General features: G+C 35.1%; 1 protein-coding gene across 1 annotated transcript in view; it reads right to left on the bottom strand.

Moving 5' to 3' along the window:
• The window catches only part of LOC131876674 (uncharacterized), a 50,980-nt gene extending 29,999 nt beyond the window's left edge, over positions 1-20,981 (bottom strand). The window contains exon 1 of the mRNA XM_059222121.1: positions 20,553-20,981. Coding sequence (XP_059078104.1) covers positions 20,553-20,981 — 429 coding nt within the window. The remainder of the gene's footprint in view (positions 1-20,552) is intronic.
• Between the last annotated feature and the right edge of the window lie 4,151 nt (positions 20,982-25,132).

Raw genomic sequence — 25,132 nt, 5'->3', positions numbered from 1 at the left:
CTAATCACTACAATAGTCAAAACCCCTAGTCCGGTAAGCTCTAACAAGCTTCATTGTACAAATCATCTAACAAGGTGATCCATTAGTTTGGGTTTGAAATCCTCTACCGAGGTCACTTCTAATAGGGTACTACCTTTAACAGGTTATAGCTCCTAATAGGGCTTTGGAATATTTAACATGATTCACTCCCAGCAAAGCACTTTTGTAGAATTTAATCGGTCAGTTACCTATTACTGTGGATAGTTAACTTGTGAGTCCCATCTCACCGTGGTTTTTCATTGTTGGGTTTTCCACATATAAAAACTTGTGTTATGGTGGATGTTTTACTTGTTGTGGATGCTTTAATATCATTTTGGATTGCATGCATAGTATTAAGTAAACTGGTTAACTATCTTTACTATTTTGTGTTTCAAGTGGTATAATTTTTACTGTTACTGATTGACCCCCCCTCTCAATTCTTTATATGTCTATTAATGTTTCCCAGAAGAAATACAAGGTTTATCAGATGGATGTTAAGTATGCATTTTTGAATGGAGATCTTGGAGAGGAAGTCTACATTGAGCAACCTAGTGGATTTTTACTTTTAGATGACAAAAACATGGTTTGCAAGTTCAGGATAGCTTTATATGGATTGAAGCAAGCTCCTAGAGCTTGGTATGCTAGATTGGACAAATATCTTTTGAAGCTTGGTTTAATTAAAGTTAATGTCGGCAATAACTTTTATAAGATCACTAATGATGACATATTGATTATTGAGGTCTTTTTTGATGATACCATTTTTGGAGGTGAGGAAAAGTTATGTATTAAATTCTCCGATAATATGAAGAATGAACTTGAGTTATTGATGATTGGAGAAATGAGATTTTTCTTAGGTTTACAGATTATTTAGACTGATAAAGGTATTTTTCATCTGTCAAACTAAGTATCCTAGAGAATTGTTGAAGAAATTTGGTATGGAAAATTCTAAACCGGTTGGTACTGCTATGGTTACAAGTGACAAATTAACAAAGAAATATGTCTTAGATACTTGATTAGTCCCAAAGACACTGAGAGGGGGGGTGATTCAGTGTCTAACTGGTGGATGAAATATTTTAACTTGTTTGCAACTTTATAACGCAAATTAATATACTAGTAAATAAATAATAATATAGTAAAGAGAAACAAAAGTATAAGCATCAATGCACACCATAACACATATTTTTGGTGAGGAAACCTAGTAGGGGAAAAACCTCGGTGGGATCTCTGACCCACAATATTTATGTTGGCATATGCACACTCCAATGAGAAATTGAAGGTGATTGAAGGTTTTTTCATTGATGGAAACCTTACAACCCTATGACAATGGCAAGGCATTACACTGGCACTAGCAAGAACAGACTCTACACCAGCACCGACAGAGAAAGGAAGCATACTGACACAGAGGCCGATAGGATTTTTGTTATAATATATTTTGTTTATTATTGTTAAATCTTTGTAAGCCGACTTGGCATAATGTAAAATGACTCATATATATAAGAGTTCATTGTAGGACATTGAGAGATAGATAGACGAGAGATGGTAGAATGTAATTAGGCGAAATAAGGTAGACCTATTATGTGAAATATAGGTTAAGGGTTTATGTAAGAAGCAGAGCAGAAGCCAATACTAGATCTGGCATTAGAGATGTTATTTTGAAGTTGTACAAGACACTAGATTTGTATAATCCATTTTGTAAGTCAGTGAGACTTCTATTTGGAGCAGTGAGCTCTAGGCACTTGGCCTTCCTGCATGTGCAGGGCCCTCTTGTAACAATAATATTCTCTTATTGGCCAGTAAGTTAATATTGTGGGTCACAAATCCCACCAAGGTTTTTCCATCACCGGGTTTCCCTGTTAAATCCTTGTGTTATGGTGTTCTTTTCATGTGGTTGCTTTTATCTCTATTTATAGCATTTCTTCTTGCTTACCGGTACACAGTTTTAATATGTTCTACATGTTTTAGGTTAAGAAATTTGATATACCAGCTAGATACTGATTCACCCCCCCCTTTCAGTATCTGTGGGAATCCTAACAATTGGTATCAGAGCTTGGTCCTCTATTTTCAGAAGCCTAACAACTTGAGGAAGATCTTGACACTAGTAGACATGGAAAATCTGATGAAGCAACTAGAAGCATCTCTCTCAGACTATGATACTGAAAAATTGAAAAACATCAAACTTGAAGATGATCTAAAGGTAGCTTAGGATATTATCCAGGCACTTCAAGAAAATTTTACCATTGCAAGAAACAAGAGAAGAGAACTATGTGAAAAGATGCAAAATGAGAATGATGAAAAAGAATCACTTAATAATCAGATAAGCATGCTGAAACAAAAGAACATGACAATGAAGAATTAAATGCAAGATATGACCATGAGATTCTGTAAGGAAATTGAAGATAGAAAGAAGAATGAAGAAGAGTTAACCAAAAGACTAAGTGACGCCACAAATGAGAACATAAGACTTAGCTATGAAAATGATTTGTTGAAGATAGATCTGATCCATACATAGAATGACTCCAATGAACTGATGAGATAGAAAGAGATCTTAGAAAGAGAACTGGATATTGCAAATTAGCACAAAGAAAAATTCAAGAAAAGCTCAAAGGAACTTGGTGACTTACTAAAGAAATAGAAAACTAAAGGTGACACTTGTGGAATTGGCTTTGAAGTTGGAGAAAGCTCTAGTACTGCAAACACACAGGATCATAGTAGACCGGTAAGACAACCTACTTCTTATAAATTCAATGGAAAGTGCTTTAACTGTAACAAATATGGTCATAGAGCAAATCAATGTAGATCTAGAAATTATTAGAACATCAACACACCCACTGGTCAATGTTCAAAATGCAACAAAGTTGGTCATAACTCTAAAAATTGCAGAATGAATGTTAGATGTTATGTTTGTGGAAGATTTGGACACCTATCTAATCAATGTAGAACACAAACTAGTATAGGTTATGGGAAAGCTATTCAAAAGAAAAATGTGACTTGATATGCATGTAACAAGATTGGGCATATTGCAAAATTCTGCAGAAGCAAAGGATCACCGACAGACAACAAAATTTCTAGTTTGAAACGAAAAGAAAAAGTTGAAGAGGTTAAGCAAGAATTCTCAAAACAATGGATTAGAAAGTCAAACCTAAATAATGTTGGGAATACTCCTCCACTAGTAGAACCAATCAAAACTCCACCGGCAGGACAAAGTAGTGCTCCACTGGTAGGAAGTTCTTCATCAAATTGAAGAAAGTTTCCTTGAGGGTTTGGCAATAAAATAAGACATATTCTATTATTCCCTCGGTTGATGATGAGAAGTTGGAAATTACTTCTACACCGGCAAAAGGTTAGTGGTTACTTCACCGGCATGCATTAATTGTGGTAGTTGGTGAAATTGACATTATAAATCAATGGTTTTGGCTCCATTATACTTCACCGTGAATTCAAACACTCGAAGAGCGCGGAATTCCCAAAGCTAAGGCATTTTGAGCAAGAGGCAAGCACTTCAGCAATCAATCCATCCTAAGGTAGAAAAAGGTATTTATCATGGCATCCTCCTCTGCACCCGAATTCATAGCTAACCCTACTATAGTCAAGGTTATCAAATGCCCTAGGCCTGTATTCCAGCTAGTTCCCAAAGTAGCTAAAAAGGATGACAATATTGGTGCACTCTCCCAAATCCCCAAAGGAGTTATTTTCGCAGAAGATCCCATAATATACATCCATTGCCACATAATAACTAGGAGATGAAGAAGTCAAAAACATGTTCAAAACCATTATATGTGATAATTCTGGAAATGTGAAGCCTGAACATAAAATTGTTGAAACCCTAGGATTCACTGAGATCCTTAGCATTCCGAAATTTCCTAAGGAAATCATAAGGATAGTATTGAGCAAGGTACATGGTGAATTCTTCTGGTTAGACTCAATTCACAAAATTACCAAGGAAGTAGTGAAAGTTGTAACAGGGTTACCTTCGACTGGTAGTAGACTAGACAAAACCAAGAAGGTCTCAAATGACCTAATAACAAACCTAACTGGTGCAACATCTGACAGAAGGTCTCTGAGGGTTAATGATGTGACCGATATAAATGTGAGATTTGTCAGCATGATTCTAGGTTACAAAGCAACTCATGCAAACCGACTTAACTCAGTTTCAAGTTTATGCATTAAGAGTGCTTATGACATGGTTAAAGACAATGTTAAAATTGATGTATGTGAATGGCTGAAAGATGAGTTAATTGATAATTTAGGTAAAATCAAGAAGGACAAGAAAGGGACTTTTAGATTTAGTAACTTACTTGTATGCTTAATGTTACACATAACCAAACAAGTTCTTGGTATAGGTGACAAGAGCCTTGGATTTGATATACCGATAGGAAAATAGCTATCAGACCTATTCAACAATGTGGGTGAGAACAAAGATAAGAATATCCATGATTATTTTCAAGCACTTAAGGCCAAAATGAACAAGAGAATCAGACTGTCACAAAAACTTATTGACAAATACAAGGATGATGTATGTTTTGTAATAGAAAAGGATGAGATCTGGATGGAAGCAGTCATCCCTAGAACAATTTGGGTAACTAAAATGGGCTACAAGACTGATGATCATATCATTAAGACTTATGCAAAAGCCCTTCTGGAAGCACCTAAGGAACCCAAGGAAAAGGTATTCTGTAGTGCAAAAATGATTGAAAGCCAAATTCAATCCAAGAAGAGGGTGAAGAAAGTTAAAGCAATTGTGAGGAAAGGTACACAGTAGGCAAAAGCTATCAAGGAAGATGTATTTAAACAAACCGACATCGCTCAGAATGAGTTAGCAACTTTACAGCCTGAAACTCATCTATCAGTAGCAACTTCTTCTAAGAATGACATGCCAACAACATTCAAAAGAGTTGTAAAGAAAAGAGATCCTTCACCGGTATCCACACCCTTGCCTACAGAACTAGATAGACACAATAGGCAGTGAGGTCACCGGTAAAGAAGTCAACCCCAAAGAAAAAGCTAACACCTAAAAGGAAAAGGACTCAACAGAACATTACCTCACTTGATGAATTACTGAATGAAATCACAGAGGAAGGAAAACTCCAAAATATAGAAAAATTATATGATACACTATCAGCTGATGAGAAAGAGCAAGTTGAAAGCAGTGTCATCTTACACCTGGACATCTACAAGAAGTTCTTAATGCAAGTGGTAGATGAACTACCAGATGAACTGTTTAAAAGACTGGAAGGTAGAAGACAAGTTGTTGTAGAGCTTGATAAGAAAATATTAGGTAGACCTATTGTGCGAAATATAGGTTAAGGGGTATATGTAAAGAATAGAGCAGGAATCGGTACTGAATCTGGCATTGAAGATGCTATTGTAAAGCAGTACAAGATATTGGATTTGTATAATTCTTATTGTAAGTCAGTGAGACTTCCCATTGAGCAGTGAGCTCTAGGCAGTTGGCCTTCCTGCATGTGCAAGCCCCTATTGTAAGTAATATTCTCTTATTGGCCAGTGAGTGAATATTGTGGGTCACAAATCCCACCGAGGTTTTTCCCACACCGGGTTTCCTCGTTAAAATCTTGTGTTATGGTGTTCTTTTCATGTGGATGTTCTTGATTCTATTTATTGCATTATTTCTTGCATACTGGTACACTGTTATATTATGTTCTACATGTTTTAAATTAAGAAATTCTAATCACCGGTTAGATACTAATTCACCCCCCCTCTCAGTATCTATGGGATCCCTAACAATTGGTATCAGAGCTTGTTCCTCTATTTTCAAAAGCCTAACAACTTGAGGAAGATCTTGTCACCGGTAAAGATGGAAAATCTGATGAAGCAAACAAAAGGAGCTCTTACAGACTATGATGCGGAAAAGTTGAAAAATATCAAATTAGAAGATGATTTAAGGGCAGCTCAGAACATCATTCAGGCACTTCAAGAAAATTTTACTGTTGCAAGAAATAAGAGAAGAGAACTTTGTGAAAAATTGCAAAATGAGAATGATGAAAAGGAATCACTTAATGATATGATAAGCAAGTTGAAACAAGAGATCATGACAACAAAAAATGAAATGTAGGATATGACTATGAGATTTTGCAAAGAGATTGAGGATAGGAAGAAGAATGAAGAAGAATTGACTAGAAGACTAAGTGATGCAGCAAATGAGAACACAAGACTTAGCTATGAAAATGACATGTTGAAGACAGATCTGATGTATACTTAAAATGACTCAAATGAACTGATGAGACAAAAAGAAGTCTTAGAAAGAGAACTAGAAACTACAAATCAACACAAAGAAAAATTCAAAAAAAGCTCAGAGGAACTTGGCACCTTGCTGAAAATTCAAAAACCTAAAGGTGACACTTCTAGAATTGGCTTTGAAGTTGGTGAAAGCTCCGGTACTACGAATACTCAGGATCACAAAAAACTGGTAAGACAACCTAATGCTTATAAATTCAATGGTAAATGCTTTAACTGTAATAAGTATGGTCATAGAGAAAATGAATGTAGATCTAGAAATTATCATAATATCAACACACCCACTAGTCAATGTTCTAAATGCAACAAAGTTGGTCACAACTCTAAAAACTGCAGAATGAATGTGAGATGTTGAGTTTGTGGAAGATTTGGACATTTATCCAATCAATGTAGAACACAAACCGGCATAGGTTATGGGAAAGCTATTCAGAAGAATAATGTAACCTATTATGCATGTAACAAGATTGGGCATAATGCTAAATTCTGTAGAAGTAAAGGAACATTGGTAGACAACAAAAGTTATAGCTTGAAAGGTAAAGAAAAAGTTCAAGAGGTTAAGCAAGAATTCTCAAAACAATGGATTAGAAAAGCTGATCTAAATATTGGGAATACTCCTCCACCGATAGAACAAACCAATACTTCACTGGCAGAATAGAGTGATGCTTCACCGAAAGGACAGAGCAGTGCTCCACCAGCAGGAAGTTCTTCATCTAATTGAAGAAAATTTCCTTGAGGGTTTTGCAATCTATTGATACATGTGCTATTATTCCCTCAGTTAGAGATAAGAAGTTGGAAATTACTTATTACCGACAAACAATGTTAAGTGAATACTTAACCGGCATGCAATTAATGTGGTAGATGGCAAAAAGACACTATAAAATTAAGGTTTTGGCTCCATTTCATTTCACCGAGATTTCAATTTCGAGCTAAGGCATTTCTAGCAAGAAGAAAGAACACTCCAAACAATCATCCATCCTAAGGCAGTAAAAGGTATTTAATCATGGCATCCTCCTCTGCAATTGAATATATAGCAAACCCTACTGTTGTTGAAGTAATAAAAAGACCTAGGCTCATATTTCAGTTAGTTCCCGAGATAGCAAAGAAGGATGATACCTTAGGTGCTTTTTCTCAAATTCCTAAGGGAGTTGTTTATGATGAAGACCCCCAGAATGTACATCCACTGCAACATTGAAGAGTTAGGAGATTAAGAAATTAAAACCATATTTAAAACTGTGATATATGATAATACTGGCAATGTAAAAGATGAACACAAGATCATTGAGACCCTACGATTAACAGAGATCCTTAGCATTCCTGAATTCCCCAAGGATGTGATTAGGATAGTCTTAAGCAGGGTACATGGAGAATTTTTGTAGTTAGATGCAATCCACAAAATCACTAAGGAAGCTATGAAAGCTGTCACAAGGTTACCGACCACTGGTAAAAGACTAGATAAAACCAAGGTGGTTTCCAATGACCTAGTTATAAGCCTAACCGGTGCAGCATTCGACAAGAGGTCTCTAAGAGTTAATGATGTAATAGATATCAATGTGAGATTTATCAGTATGATATTAGGGTATAAAGCTACTCATGCTAATAGACTCAATTCAGTTTCAAGCTTATGCATTAAGAGTTCTTATTATATGGTCATAGATAATGCAAAAATTGACATATGTGAGTGGTTAAAGGATGAATTAATTAGCAATCTTGGAAAGATCAAGAAGGACAAGAAAGGAACTTTCAGATTTGAAAATCTGTTAGTATGTCTAATGCTACACATAACAAAATAGGTTCCCGGTATAGGTTACAAAGAACTTGGATATGACATACCGGTAGGCAAACAATTAACAAAACTATTCAATAACATGGGTGAGAACAAGGAAAACAATATTAATGACTTCTTTCAAGCATTAAAGACCAAAATGAAGAAAAGAGTAAGGTTATCATAGAAGATTGTAGACAAATGCAAAGATGAAATATGCTTTATCATCAAGAAAGATGAAATCTGGATGGAAGTGGTCATCCCAAGGACAGTTTGGGTAACCGAGATGGGCTATGAAATAGATGATCACATAGTTGAAACATATGCTAAAGCACTTCTGGAAGCCCCTAGAGAACCTAAGGAAGAAGTATTTGGTAGTGCAGAAAATATTGAAAGACAAATTCAATCTAAGAAAAGGGTGAAAAAGGTTGAGGCAGTTGTAAGGAAAGGTTCCAGACAAGAAAAAGCCATCCAAGAAGATGTACTGAAGAAAACTGGTATAATAGAGGATGAGTTAGTAGCTCCATAGCCTGAAACTCACCTATCACCGGTAGGTACTTCTTTAGGAAGTGACATGCTTGCAACTTTCAAAAGAGCTGTAAGAAAAAGTGATCCCTCACCGGCAACCACACCCTCACCCAGGAGGACAAGGCAAAAGCAACAAGCAGTGAGATCTCCGGTAAGAAAGGCCACACGAAAGAAGAAATTGACACACAAGAAGAAGAAAAGGACAAACAAAGACTTGGCCCCTCTTGATATACTGCTGAATGAAATCATAGAGGAAGGTAAACTGAAGAATATAGAGAAAATATATGACACTCTAACAACTGATGAAAAAGAAAGTTGAAAATAGTGTTATATTGCACATGGATATGTACAAAAAGTTTTTGATGGAAGTAGTCAATGAAATACCAGATGAATTATTCAAAAGAATAGAAGCAAGAAGACAAGAAGTGATATAATTGGATAAGAAAAAAAAAATTGAAAAGTTACTTGTTGTATATCCGGTAAACTCTCCCCAAGAAATTGATGACCTAATTGCTCAAGCCAACCGAATAGTATTTTCTACTGCACATCGACACATTGCTTTAATGGTAGGAAGAGTTAATGAGGTAATATAGGAGACAGAAAATGGATGGGATATATTCCTAGTTGAAAAAGAAAAACAAGAAGAATACAGGAACCCCAAACCTATAAAATTTTATCAGAAAGATAGAGACAAGGGGAAAGGAAAAGTTGGTGGACCACCAAGTATCAAGGTTAGAGACAACTTACACCCACCTTCTTTAATTACTCCACCGATAAAATCAACAACTATTGAAGATCAACCGAGAGCCGAGAGTATGGATGTAGAGGATACTAATCCTAATTGTGAAGTCCTATATACTATGAATGTTGGTACTCAAAAGATCAACATAGTGGTAGACAAAGATACAATTGATAAGTCAGATATGGCTAGTGAGCCTCCGATAGCAGGAGAAACTGATAAACCGACAGAAGATAAAGAGAAAAAGGTAGAGATTGAGACACAGACTAAGGCAATGAAACATACAGAGAAACAAATAGAGCTAAAGGCTCCATAACAACAACAACCAGAACTGGTACATAAGGAAATAGGACCACCGGCAACTAGTGAAAAACCATTGCTTAAAGAAATGCAGACAAAAACAAACCTACCAGAGGTCAAAACAAGCTTGGTTACTTCCACCGGTACTCAGATTGTTGATTCATCATCAAGATTCAAATCAACCAATGTTACTGAGGTACTACTTGATTCTATCAAGAAAATAACCGACTGCAGCTCAAAGGCTTACAAAGCTATTGATGATACCATACCAATTTTGAAGGTAATTACTCCTAACTGTAATATAGATAACAAAGATTCTTTAGGACAATTGGATACACTATGTAAATATATCTCAGAAAACATTGAGAAAATAAAAGAAGAGTCAATGAAGGATAAAGTAGAAGTTGAAAAACAAAAATTCTTTGATGAGCAATTAAAGAAGTGTAATAGAGATTTTGACACACTTCTACTGGAATTATGTAATTTGTTGAAAGAGTACAAAAATTTGTACAAAGATACCTGTAAAACAAACTTTTTGACTGTAGATATTGACAAGAAAATAAGCAAGGTACAGGATTAGATCAATAAACTTACAGATGATTTTGTCAACTCACCTGATACACTATCAGTTTTTGAGGAGAAGATAACAAATTTTGAGGAAGAACTACTCAAATTGGAAAGAGAGAAAGAAAGAATAATAAGTAAGGCAAAACATTTGAGATCAAAACTAAGTCCAAGATTGGACTATCTAGCATCTCTGCAGAAGGAAATTTCTAAGGCACTAATACAGGGAAGCAAAACACTGGTAGAGCATTTGCAGCATCTCACTGATACAGTGAAGAGAACAGAGACAACAATAAAGGATATCAAGAAGTTTATGGACAGTATAAACTTGATTTTGGGAGATCTTTTTCAAATTATAACTACCTAGCTACAAGGTTGAAACCTCAAACTCTGTTGACATCTTGACAACCTTTGTCATTGATGCTAAAGGGGGAGTAGTGGGATGAGAAAATTCAAATCATACGATAGAAATCATATTCTCAGGGGGAGCTCTCACATTTTTGGATACATTTTGAAATTTCTCATGAGTGTTGCCATCAATGCCAAAGGGGGAGATTGTTGGCATATGCACACTCCAATGAGACATTGTATGTGATTGAAGGTTTTGTCATTGATGGCAACCTTGCAATCTTATGGCACCAGAAAAAGCATTATACCGGCATCAATAGATCACACTCTACACCGGCACAGAAGAAAGGAAGTATACCGGCATAGAGGCCGACATGATTTTGTTATATTATATTTTTTTTATTATTGTAAAAATGTGTAAGCTGACTTGGAAAATTGTAAAATGACTCTTAGATATAAAAGAGATCATTGGAGACATTTGTAAGAGGAGATATAGAAGTGTAAAAAGAAAATATTAGGTAGACCTATTGTGCGAAATATAGGTTAAGGGGTATATGTAAAGAACAGAGCAGGAAACGGTACTGAATTTGGCATTGAAGATGCTATTGTAAAGAAGTACAAGATATTGGATTTGTATAATCTTTATTGTAAGTTAGTGAGACTTCCCATTGAGCAGTGAGCTCTAGGCAGTTGGCCTTCCCGCATGTGCAGACCCCTATTGTAAGTAATATTCTCTTATTGGCCAGTGAGTGAATATTGTGGGTCACAAATCCCACCAAGATTTTTCCCACACCGAGTTTCCTTGTTAAAATATTGTGTTATGGTTTTCTTTTCATGTGGATGTTCTTGATTCTATTTATTGCATTATTTCTTGCATACCGGTACACTATTATATTATGTTCTGCATGTCTTAAATTAAGAAATTTTAATCATCAGTTAGATACTAATTCACCCCCCCCCCTCTTAGTATCTGTGGGATCCCTAACATAGTACAAAGAACTGAGGCAGCAATTAAAGAGAGTAAGAAGTTTATGGAAAGTATAAATCTAGTTTTGGTAGACATTTTTCAGATTGTAACCACCCAGCTACAAGGTTGAGACAGGAAACTACAACTCCATTGACACTCTAAAAACCTTTGTCATTGATGCCAAAGGGGGAGTAGTAGTATGAGAAAATAATCGGCAAAGGACTCACCTACTCAGGGGGAGCTCAGCTCATATATTTTTGGGTACACATTTTTGGATTACAAGTTTTGGATACAATTTTGGAATTTTCTCATGAGTGTTGCCATCAATGCCAAAGGGGGAGATTGTTGGCATATGCACACTCCAATTAGACATTGAAGGTGATTGAAGGTTTTGTCATTGATGGAAACCTTACAATTCTATGACACCAGCAAGACATTAGACCGGCACTCAGACTACTGGCACAAAGGCCGATAGGATTTTTGTTGTAATATATTTTGTTTATTATTGTAAAATATTTGTAAGATGACTTGGCATAATGTAAAATGACTCATATATATAAGAGTTAATTGTAGGAAATTGAGAGATAGATAGATGAGAGATGGTAGAATGTAATTAGGCGAAATAAGGGAGAACTATTATGCGAATTATAGGCTAAGGGTTTATGTAAGAAGTAGAGAAGAAACTGGTACTGGATCTGGCATTAAAGATGCTATTCTGAACCAGTACAAGACACTAGATTTGTATAATCCATTTTGTAAGTCAGTGAGACTTCTATTTTTAGCACTGATCTCTAGGCACTTGGCATTCCTCCATGTGCAGGCCCCTCTTGTAACAGTAATATTATCTTATTGGACAATAAGTGAATATTGTGTTTCATAAATCCCACTGAGGCTTTTCCCTCACTGGGTTTCCTCATTAAATCCTTGTGTTATGGTGTGCTTTTCATGTGGTTGCTTTTATCTCTATTTATAGCATTTGTTCTTACTTACCCGTACACAGTTTTAATATGTTCTACATGTTTTAAGTTAAGAAATTTGATATGCCGGTTAGATACTGATTCACCCCCCCTCTCAGTATCTATGGGAATCCTAACAATCTACTCATTGGTCAATATGAATAAATATTACTTGTACAATAGGGGCTGACACATGTAGGAAGGCCAACAATCTAGAGCTCACTACTCAACACAAAATGGAGTCACACTACTACAATTGGATGGTTAAATCCAATAACAATGTACTTCTCAAAATAGCATCTGCAATGTTGCATTCAGTACCGGTTTAAGATCTGCCATAAACCTTGCTTCGCTTTTCCCTTCTCTTATTTTCTAATAGGGCAATTACATAAAAATTCATATACAGTTCATTTGTTATCATTACTTATTAAATCTCATATATCGTTTCCTTACATTACCTAATTACATTTCAAAATGACCTAAAAAATCTCATACATAAATGACTCTTTACAATACATCATGTTAGGTATACAAATATAATTACAATACCAAACAATATTATTTCAAGTCAGCTTAGAGTGTCGGTATAATCTATTGTCGGTGTAGACTGGATGCCGGTGTGAATAAACTTGTAGTGTCTATCAGTGCCGATAGATGATATCTATTGCTGGTGTAACCTGTGAACCATGTTACCAGTTGGTTGCCATCAATGACAACATCAACTATTCTTATTTGAGTGTATAATGCCAACAATCCCCCCCTTTGGGATTGATGGCAACACTCATGAGAAAAATCCAAAAACTGATATCCAAAATTTGAAGTTCAAGAACTGAGTGTGCTCCCCCTGAGAAAATGATCTCCTTCTGTACATTTTTCTCATAGACCACTACTCCCCCTTTGACATCAATGACAAAGGATGTCAAAAGAATCAAAGAATTCAAATTTTACCTAGAAACTTGTAATCGGTTATGTATGTTAGGATTCCCACAGATACTGAGAGAGGGGGGGTGAATCAATATCTAACCGATAAAAATATTTTCTTAACTTAAAACATGTAAAGCATATTAATACTGTGTATCGGTAAACAAGAAATAATACAATAAACAAAGATAACAACAACCACATGAAAAACACACCATAGCATTGTAGTTTAACGAGGAAACTTGGTGTGGGAAAAACCTCGGTGGGATTTGTGACCCACAATATTCACTTACTGGCCAATAAGAGAATATTACTGCTACAATAGGGGCCTACACATGCAGGAAGGCCAAGTGCCTAGAGATCATTGCTCAATTACAAAATGGGAAGTCTCACTGACTTACAAAATGGATTATATAAATCCAATGTCTTGTACTACTTCAAAATAGCATCTACTATGCCAGATCTAGTACCAGTTTATAGCTCTGTTTTATACATAAACCCTTAACCTATAATTCACATAATAGGTCTACCTTATTTTGCCTAATAATCTCCTTCCATCTTCTTTCATAATTACTACAATGTTCTACAATGAACTCTTATATATATGAGTCATTTTACAACTTGCCAAGTTGGCTTACAATGATTTTACAATAATTAACAAAATATATTAAAAACAAAATTCATGTCAGCTTCTGTACTGGTATGCTTCTTTTCACTACCGGTGTTGGTGGTCTATGTGCCGGTGTAGAGTCTGACCTTGCTAGTGTCAGTAAATTGCCTTGCTGGTGTCATAGGATTGTAAGGTTACCATCAATGACAAAAACTTCAATCACCTACAATATCTCATTGGAGTGTGCATTTGCCAACAATCTCCCCCTTTGGCATTGATGACAACACTCATGAGAAAAATCAAAAACTGTCATCTAAAAGGAATCTATCAGAATTCTCTTACCAAAAATTGAGTACCAAAAGAATGTGTACTCCCCCTAAGTTGATAAGTCATTTACTGATTATTTTTCTCATTCTACTACTCCCCCTTTGGCATCAATGACAAAGGTTGTCAAAGTGTTAATTGAGTGTGGTTTCTAGTTTCACCCTTGTAATCGGTTGGTTACAATCTGAAAAAGATCTGCCAAAACCAGATTCAGGCTCTCAAGGAACTTTTTGCTATCTTTTATTGTGGCCTCTATCCTCTGAACTATACCGGTGAGGTGTTGCATTTTCTCTGCTAGTGTTTTCTGTCCTTGAATCAAAGCATCAGATATTTCTTTTCTTAAGGAGGCGAGGTAGTCCAATTTTTTACTAAGTCTCCATTTTAGATCATTAGCCTTTCCTCTTATTCTCTCCTTTTCTCTTTCCAATTTTAGTAGTTCTTCCTCAAAACCTATTATTTTCTACTCAAAAACTGATAATGAATTAGATGAATTAATGAAATTGTCAGCTAGTTGAATTATTTCTTCCTGTATCTTGCTGATCTTCCGGTCTATATCAACTATCAAAAAGTTAGCTTTACATGTATCCTTGTACAAAGTTTTAAATTCCTTCAATGTATTACACAGTTCAGGTAGAAGTGTGTCAAATTATCTTGTACACTTCTTTATTTCTTCCTCAAAGAATTTGTGTTTTTCCTTCTCTAATCTCTCCTTGAATGCTTCCTATTTTATTTATTCAACTGTCACAGCATTGCCAGTAATATACTTAGACAAAGTGTCAAGTTGACTCAAAGAATCTTTATTATCTACATTACATTTAGGTGCTATCATTTTCAAAATTGGAATGGTATCATCTATTACTTTGTATGCTTATGAGCTACATTCTATTATCTTCTTGATAGAATCCAGAAGAACTTTTGTCACATTAGTTTGTTTGAATTCTGCATTTGAAGAGCCAACACTCTATATCCCACTGGTGGGAGAAATTTCCTTGCTTGTGGTGACCTCTGGTAGATCAGTTTGTGTTTCTATTTCTTTAAGCAAAGGTTTGGATTGCTCAGCTGTTGTCGGTGGCACTGTCTCTGTGTGAACCTGTTGCTCTGTTTGTTTGTTAGTGTTGTCATCTGTCGGTTTACCTTTTGTACCATCTATTATTAATGGCTCACTATCCATATCTATTTTCCCAGTTGGATCCTTATCTACCACAATATTGACTTTCTGAGTGTCAATGTCAACTATATATAACACCTCAGAATTGGGATTTATGTCCTCTTGTGGTATGTCCATACTCTCACTAGCTAGTTGATTTTTAGTGGTAACTACCGGTGGAGTATCTAGAGGCAGTGGGGATAGATTATCTGTTATTTTTATGCTAGGTGGTCCACCAACCTTGCCTTTTCCCTTATCCTTATCTTTTTGTTATACTTTGATGGGTTTAGGATTTCTATATTCTTCCTACTTTTCTTTCTCTACAAGGAATATGTCCCATGGATTAGCAGTTTCCTTTGCAACCTCTTTCACTCTACCAACCATAAGTGCTATATGCTGGTGTACAGTTGAGAATACTAGCCAGTTAGCTTCAGAGATCAAATCATCTATCTCTTTTGGTGAGTTGATAGGATAAACAACAAATAGTTTTTCAACTTTTATTTTCTTATCAAGCTCTACAACATCTTGCCTTCTAGCTTCAAGTCATTTAAATAGTTCTACCTGTAATTCATCTACAACTTGCATTAAAAATTTCTTGTAAATGTCCAAGTGTAGAATTACACCATTTTCAACTTTTTCCTTGTCATCAGCTGATAATGAATCATATAATTTATTGATGTTTTTCAGCTTTCCATCCTTTGTTATTTCATCTAGAAGTTTGTCAATTGGAGAAATGTTTTGTTGAGTCTTCTTTTTGGGTCTTAACTTTTTCTTTGGGGCTACTTTTCTAGCCGGGGGCATTATTGCCTGTTGTTTCTGTCTGGTTCTTCTAGGAGAAGGTGTAGATACTAGTGAAGGTTCCCTTTTCCTCACAACTCTTTTAAATGCAGCTGGCATATCACTTTTCGAAGAAGTTGCAACCGGTGAAAGGTGAGTTTCTGGTTGAAGTGCTTCTAACTCATCTTCAGTAATACCAGTTTGTTTGAGTACATCATTCTTAATAGCTTTATCTTGTCTAAATCCTCTTCTAACTGTTGCTTCGACCTTGTTTACCCTTTTCTTTGATTGAATTTGATTTTTAATAGTCCTAGCATTGCCAAATATCTCTTTTTGAGGTTCCTTGGATGCTTCCAAGAGGGCTTTTACATATGTTTCAATTATGTGGTCATCAGTTTCATAACCCATTTCAATAACCCAAATGGTTCTTGGGATAACTGCCTCCATCCAAATCTCATCCTTCTTAATAACAAAGCATATTTCATCCTTATACTTATTTACAATTGCTTGTGAGGTCTTCATCCGAGCCTTTAATGCCTGAAAGTACTCATCTATGTTCTTTTCTCTATTTTCTCCCATGTTATTTAGTAAATCAGACAACTGTTTACCTACTGGTATATCAAAACCAATATTTTTGTTACTGATACTAGGCACTTGTTTTGTTATGTGTAGCATTTAACATAGGTTTCCAAATCTAAATGTCCCCTTTTTGCCTTTCTTTATCTTTCCCAAGTTGTCAATTAGTTCATCTTTCAACCATTCACACACATCTATTTTTGCATTATCTTTAATCATATAATAGGCACTCTTTATACATAAGCTAGAGACTGAGTTTAACCTATTTGCATGTGTGGTTTTGTAGCCTAAGATCATGCTAATGAATCTGACATTGATTTCAGTTACATCATTTACTCTTAAATATCTCTTATTAGATGTTGTACCTATTAGGTTAGTCACTAGGTCATTTGAGACCTTCTTTGTCTTATCAGGTCTATTACTAGTGGAGGGTAACCCTGTCATAGCCTTTGCTGCCTCTTTAGTGATTTTGTGAACTGAATCCAACCAGAAGAATGCACCATGTACCCTGCTTGAAAATATCCTTATAACATCCTTAGGGAAATCCAGAATACTGAGAATTTCAGTGAAACCTAGGGTTTCTACTATCTTGTGTTCAAGTTTAACATTACCAGAATCATCACAAATTACTGATTTGTACATGCTCTTGATTTCCTCATCACCTAATTCTTATATGTGACAATGAATGTACATCCTAGGGTCTTCTGTAAAAACTACTCCTTTGGGAATTTGAGAAAATGCACCAACATTATCATCCTTCTTAGCAATTGCAGGAACTAACTAAAATACAGGTTTAGGGCGCTTAATCACTTCAACTACAGTAGGGTTTTCTATGAATTTAGGAACAAATGAAGAAGTCATGATTATAAATACCTTTATCTGCCTTAGGAATGATTGCTTGCTGAATTGCTTCACTTCTTTGCTCGAAATGCCTTTTCTTAGGAATTTTCACGTTCTTCGAATGTTTGAATGCTCGGTGAAATGAAATTGGAGCCAAAACATTGATTTATAATGTTAATTTTGCCAACCACCACATTTAATGCTTGTTGATTAAGTAATCACTTAACTTATCTGCCGATATAGAAGTAGTTTCAACTTCTTACCATCAACTAAGGGAATAATAGCATGTTTCACATTTGATTGCCAAACCCTCAAAGGAATTTTCTTTAGTTAGATGAAGAGTCTCTTACCGGTGGAGTGTTACTCTGTTCTGCTAGTGGAGGAGTATTCCTATCAACATTTAGTTCTGATTTCCTGATCCACTATTTTGAGAATTCCTGCTTTACTTCTTCAACTTTTTCTTTACCTTTCAAACTAGGACCTTTGTTATTTACCGGTGAGGACTTACTTCTACAAAATTTTGCAATATGTCCAATCTTGTTATAGGCATAACAAGTCACATTATTTTTTTGAATAGCTTTCCCAAATCCTATGCCGGTTTTTGTTCTGCATTGATTAGATAGATGTCCAAATCTTCCACAAACATAACATCTTACATTCATTCTGCAATTTTCAGAATTATGACCAACTTTGTTGCATTTTGAACATTGACCAGTGGGTGTATTGGTATTCTGATAATTTCTAGATCTACATTGATTTTCTCTATGACTATACTTGTTATAGTTAAAGCATTTGCCATTAAATTTATAAGTAGTAGGTTGTCTTACTAGTTTACCTTGATCCTGTGTGTTTACAGTACCAGAGCTTTCACCAGCTTCAAAGCCAAGTCCACAAGTGTCACCATTAGGCTTCTGATTCTTCAACAAGTCACCAAGTTCTTCTGAGCTTTTCTTGAATTTTTCTTTGTGCTGATTTGCAGTATCTAGTTGTCTTACCAAGATTTCTTTCTATCTCATAAGTTCATTGGAGTCATTTTGTGTATGCATCAGATCTATCTTCAACAAATCACTTTCATAGCTAGGTCTTGTGTTCTCATTTGCAGCATCACTTACTCTTCTAGTCAAATCTTCTTCATTCTTCTTTCTATCTTCAATTTCCTTACAAAATCTCATAGTCATATCCTGCATCTCATTCTTTATTGTCATGTTTTCTTGTTTCAGCTTATTTATCAGATCACTAAGAGTTTCCTTTTCATAAATCTCATTTTGTATCTTTTCACAAAGTTCTCTTCTCTTATTTCTTGCAATGGTAATATTTTCTTGAAGTTCTTCAATAATATGTTATGTAGCTTTTAGGTCATCTTCAATTTTGATATTTTTCAATTTTTTTGCATCATAGTCTAAGAGAGTTGCTTCTAATTGCTTCATCAAGTTTTCCATCTCTACCGGTGTCAAGATCTTCCTCAAGCTATTAGGCTTTTGAAAATAGAGGACCAAGCTCTGATACCAATTGTTAGGATTCCCATAGATACTGAGAGGGGGGGGTGAATCAGTATCTAACCGATAAAAAGATTTTCTTAACTTAAAACATGCAAAGCATATTAATATTGTATACCGGTAAACAAGAAATAATGCAATAAACAGAGATAACAACCACATGAAAAACACACCATAACACAATAGTTTAACGAGGAAACCCGGTGTGGGAAAAACCTCAGTGGGATTTGTGACCCACAATATTCACTTACTAGCCAATAAGAGAATATTACTACTACAATAGGGGCCTGCACAAGTAGGAAGGCCAAGTGCCTAGAGCCTACTGCTCAATTACAAAATGGTAAGTCTCACTAACTTACAAAATGGATTATATAAATCCAATATCTTGTACTACTTCAAAATAGCATCTACTCTTATATATATGAGTCATTTAATAACTTGCCAAGTTGGCTTACAATGATTTTACAATAATTAACAAAATATATTATAAACAAAATTCCTATCGGCTTCTGTGCCGGTATGCTTCTTTTCACTGCCGGTGCTGGTGGTCTATGTACCAATGTAGAGTTTGACCTTGCTAGTGCCCGTAAATTGCCTTGCCGGTGTCATAGGATTGTAAGGTTTCCATCAATGACAAAACCTTCAATCACCTACAATATCTCATTGGAGTGTGCATTTGCTAACAATGTACAATCTGAAAAAATGTCTGCCAAAACTAAGTTAAGACCTTGCAAAAACATAGTACTGTCAGAAATTATGGTCTCAATCTGTCGGATCATACCAGTGAGATAATTCATATGTTTGTCTGGTGATCTGTCGCCTTGAATAGATGCTTTAGACAGCTCATTCTGGTGTGTTAATAAGTTGTCCAATCTAGGACTAAGCTTGTTCTTCAACTCTTGAGTTTTCATTCTCAATCTTTCCTTCTCTCTTTCTAATATCTCAATCTTCTCTTCATAGGTTGCCATTTCCTGATCCAAAACTGAAGTAAGTTCCGAAGAACCAATCATATTATCAACTATATCATCAATTTCCTTATGTGTTTTCCTTATTTCCTTATCAATATCCTCTATTAAATGGTGAGGCTTACATGCTTCCTTGTACAACTCTTTGTATTCTAGAATGGTGGAATTTAGTGCCGGTAACAAAGAATCAATATGTCTTGTATAGTCTTTAATTGTCATGTCAAAGAATTCATCTTTCTCCTTATTCAGTCTTTCCTTAACGGTCTCTTCATTTATTTTATCCACGGTTTGAACATTAGAAGCAATAAATTTGGACAATGTGTCCAATTTACCTATAGATCCATCAATATGATCAACTTTACATGTCGGTGCAATCATTTACAAAATTGGTAAAGTATCATAAATGGCCTTAAATGCTAAGGCATTGTATTCTGTAATCCTCTTTATTGAATTTAAAAGTACATCTGTAACATTTGTTGGTCTATAATCCATAGTAGAGGTTCTAGGCGGAGTGCTTGCTTCTCCAATTGGTTTCTTTTGTTCTCTAGATGTCTGCACAGCTATCTTAACCACTTTTTCTTCCTTGCTTCCATCCTTAACCTCTTCTTTATCCACTTTTTCTTCCTTCTTATCTTCATTCTTATCTTCATTCTTATTTTCAACCTTACTTTCCTTCTTACTTTCTGTCTTACTATCTGTTGGTTCAGATATATTTTGTTCATGTCCCTTTTTTGCTTCTTCTTTTGCTTCTACTGGTATTTCAGTGTTAATCTGAGAGTCAACAATGTTCACCAATGAGTTAGAGATCACATCATTTGTAGCTTCATCTTTCTTTACCTCTTTAGTTTCCTTATCTAATACAATATTGATATCCCGAGTGTCCACATTCATGGTAAAAAGAATGTCTGACTCTTGATTAATGCCATCTTTTGTTACTTCCTTTGAATTCTCTTCTTCAGGCTGACTATCTATTTGTGTTGGTGCCTTTGAGATTATTGGTGGGGTGTCCTATGCTGGTGGAGGTAGATTATCCTTAATTGTAATATTCGGTATATTGCCAATCTTACTCTTACCCTTATCTGTCTTCTGATATACCTTAGTAAATGACTTATCCATCTTTTGTCTATCTTTCTCTTCTTTCTTCTCTCTCAACAAAAAATATGTCCCATTTATCAGCCATTTCATCTGCAATTTCTTTCACTCTATCGGCCATAATAATAACTTGTTGGTGACCACTCACAAAAATAGTTCTATTGGCTTTAGATATAAGGTCATCAATTTCCTTCTTGGAATTAACAGGATGCACAACTAATAGAGCTTCTACCTTTAATTTCTTATCAATTTCCATAACAAACATTCTCTTTACTTCTAATCTTAAGTACAATTCATTAGGAAGAACATCTACAACTTCAATAAGAACCTTCTTGTACATGTCTAGATACAAAATAATGCTTTCCTATATAGTATCCTTATCTGAATCCTTAAAAGAATGATAAAATTTATTTACATTACTAAGATTACCATCTTGAGTGATTTCATTGACTAACTCTTTTGGTGAAAGAGTATCTGGTTCCTTTGGTTCAAATTTCTTCTTTGGAGTAACTTTCTTCTTAGGACCTATTGCTTCTTTCTGAGTGTCCTTGATTTGTTAGGAGATGGAGCACGTGCCGGTGAGGGTTTTCTTTTCTTTCTTTCCAGTCTTTTGAATTTAGTTGCCCTATCATTGTCAGAATCAGATGAGGTAGCCACATGAGAGATATGTGCTAGCGGTTGTTGTTATGTTCTTCTTTCTTGTTCAACAACACCTTTCATCGGATCTCATTTCAATAAGCCTTTCTTAAAAATTTCAACAAACATCGAAGCATCTTTCATTACCTCATCTCTTATCTTAGGTTCTTGTGCTTCTTAACTTCAACACCTTTCTCAATTCTTTCAGTATTTCCAAATATTCCTTTGTTGGTTCCGGTGGAGCATCTAAGAGTATTTTAGCATATGAATCCAAGATGTGTGAATCCACCTCATATCACATCTCTATAATCCAAACAGTTCTAGGTCTAACTGCCTACATCCATACTTCATCTCTTTTGATTACAAAGCATATTTATTTGTCATACTTATCAACAATTCTTTGGGGAATCCTTTCCCTTTGTCTCATTTTTTTTTGAAAATTCTTGAAATACTCTTTTACCAGTTTCTCACTATCAGATCCCATGTCGGTAATTGCCTCCTTTATCTGTTTTTCCAATAGAAATATCATAGGCAAAATTCTTATGTCCAATACCAGGAATCTTCTTTAAGAAGTAAAGCATTAAACTCACAATCAAATTTCCAAATTTAAAGGTTCCCTTCTTATCTCCTTTTATCTTGCTCAAATTCTCTAGCAATTCATCCTTTAACCATTCACAGATGCCAATTTTAACATTATTCAAGATCATCTCATGAGAACTATGAATGCATAAACTAGATACAAAATTTAGTTTATTAGTATGAGCAACTTTATAACCAATGACCATACTTGCAAATTTAACATTGTTACCTTTTATATTATAACCCTAAGTGACCTGTTGTCAAATGTAGCTCTGGTTAAGCTCATAACTTCCTTGTTTGGAATTTTCTTTTTCTTTTCAGGCCTAGTGCCAGTAACAACCCTTATAGCTTCATTAGTGATCTTAAAAACTAAATCTAACCACATAAATTCACTATGAACCCTACTAAGAACATAGTAGATGGTTTCATCTAAGAATTCTGTCATTGAAGGATGTTAATGAACCCTAAATTCTCAATAACCTTGTGTTCCAGTTTGACTATACCTTGGTTGTCAGCAATAACATTTAACATATTCTTTAAATCTTCAGACCCTAAACTTTCAATGTAGCAATGTATGTATGCCCTAGGGTCTTCAGCAAATTCGACTCCCTTTGAGATTCTAGAAAATACACCAATGGAGTCATCCAGTTTTTTGATCTTAGGGATTATCTTGAAAATGGGTCTAGGCCATTTTAAGTTCTCCACAATGGAAGGGTTTGCAACAAATTCAGGAACGAAGGATGAAAAAGCCATTGCGTAAGATAAATACCTTTTAGCTGAGAAATCCTTGAATGCTCTGAAATTTTTTTTGTTGCTTTGCCTTTAGGATGTCTTTTGTCAATTTTGCTCTTCTTCGAATGATTGAATGCTTTGGTGAGTTGAAATGAGAAATTATGGTGTTTTGTAACCAAAAAGTTAGCTTCGTCAGTGAAATGAATTTCCACTTTGCTGATGAAGTGAATTTCCATTGTAACTCAACATGTCTTCTGGTAAAGAAGAATTATAACTTCTTACCACCAACTGAGGGTAAATGCATGATTTTCAATTAGTTTCCTTTCCCCTAAGGATCATTAATTAGTTAGATGAAGAATATCCTACCAGTGTAGGATTGCTTTGTTCTGTCGGTGCAGAGATAGATTCATCATTCCTCTGATCTCTCTTCTTGATCCATTGTTTAGTGAATTCTTTTATTAATTTCATTTACCTTTTCTTTGCCTTTGTTGTTTGTCGATACAGTCTTGCTTCTACAAAATTTTGCAATATGCCCAATCTTGTTACATGCATAACAAGTTACATTGTTTCTTTGAATAGGTTTTCTATAACCTTGGCCTGTTTGAGTTCTGTATTGATTAGGTAAATGTCCAAATCTACCACAAATATGGCATTTCACATTCATTCTCCAATTGTCTGAGTTATGACCATTTTTATTGCATTTGGAACATTGACCAGTGGATGAGTTTGTATTCTGATTATTCCTAAATCTACACTAATTTGCTCTATGACCAAATTTGTTGCAATTAAAACATTTCCCATTGAATTTATAAGCATTAGGTTGCCTTATTGGTTTGCTGTGATCATGAATGTTTGTAGTCTTGGAACTTTCTCCATGTTCAAATCCAAGTCCAATTGTTTCTCCATTAGGTTTTTGACTTTTCAGCATATCATCAAGCTTCTCTGAACTATTCTTGAATTTGTCTTTGTATTCATTTGTAGTGACCAACTCACTTTCCAAAGTGCTAACTTGTCTCATAAGTTCCTTTTCTTCATGTTGCATGTGAATCAAATCTATTTTAAGCATATCATTTTCATAACTAAGCCTTAAAGATTCATCTAATCTTTCATTAAGTCTTCTGGCCAAATCTTCTTCATTCTTCTTTCTATATTCAATATCCTTGCATAATCTCATGGTTAAATCTTGCATCTCATTCTTCATGTTACTGTTCTCTTGTCTCAACTTCTCTACAATATCTCTAAGAGTTTCCTTTTCTTCATCATCTAGATTTTGCAATTGCACATGTAATTATTTTCTCTTATTCTTTGCTATAACCAGGTTAGCTTGAAGTGCTTTGATGAATTCCTGATCAGTTCTGAGTTCATCTTCCAGTTTGATATTCTTCAATTTTTTTGCATCAAAATCTTCAAAAGCTCCTTCCAACTATTGTCTCAAACTTTCCATCAGTATCGGTTTAAGAATCTTCCTCAAGCTATTAGGCTTCTATAAATAGAGGACTAGGCTCTGATACCAATTCTTAGATACTTGATCAGTCCCAAAGACACTGAGAGAGGGGGTGAATCAATGTCTAACCAGTAGATGAAATATTTTAACTTGTTTACAACTTTATAACCCAAATTAATATACCAGTTAACAAATAATAATGTAGTAAAGATAAAAAAAAGTATAAGCATCAATGCACACCATTACACATATTTTTAGCAAGGAAAACTGGTAGTGGAAAAACCTCGGTGAGATTTCTGACCCACAATATTTACTTATTGACCACTATGAATAAATATTACTTGTACAATATGGGCCTGAACATGCAGGAAGGCCAATAGCCTAGAGCTCACTGCTCAACACCAACACAAAATGGAGTCACATTGACTACAATTGGATGGTTAAATCCAATAATAATGTACTTCTCAAAATAGCATCTGCAATGCTAGATTCAGTACCGGTTTAAGCTCTGTTACATAACTTTTCCATAAACCTTGCTTCTCTCTTCCCTACTCTTATT

The sequence above is a fragment of the Cryptomeria japonica genome, chromosome 6, assembly GCF_030272615.1.
Source record: "Cryptomeria japonica chromosome 6, Sugi_1.0, whole genome shotgun sequence".
NCBI lineage: Eukaryota > Viridiplantae > Streptophyta > Pinopsida > Cupressales > Cupressaceae > Cryptomeria > Cryptomeria japonica.
Note: the sequence above shows the minus strand (reverse complement) of the source record. Positions and strands in the feature narration are given on the sequence as shown.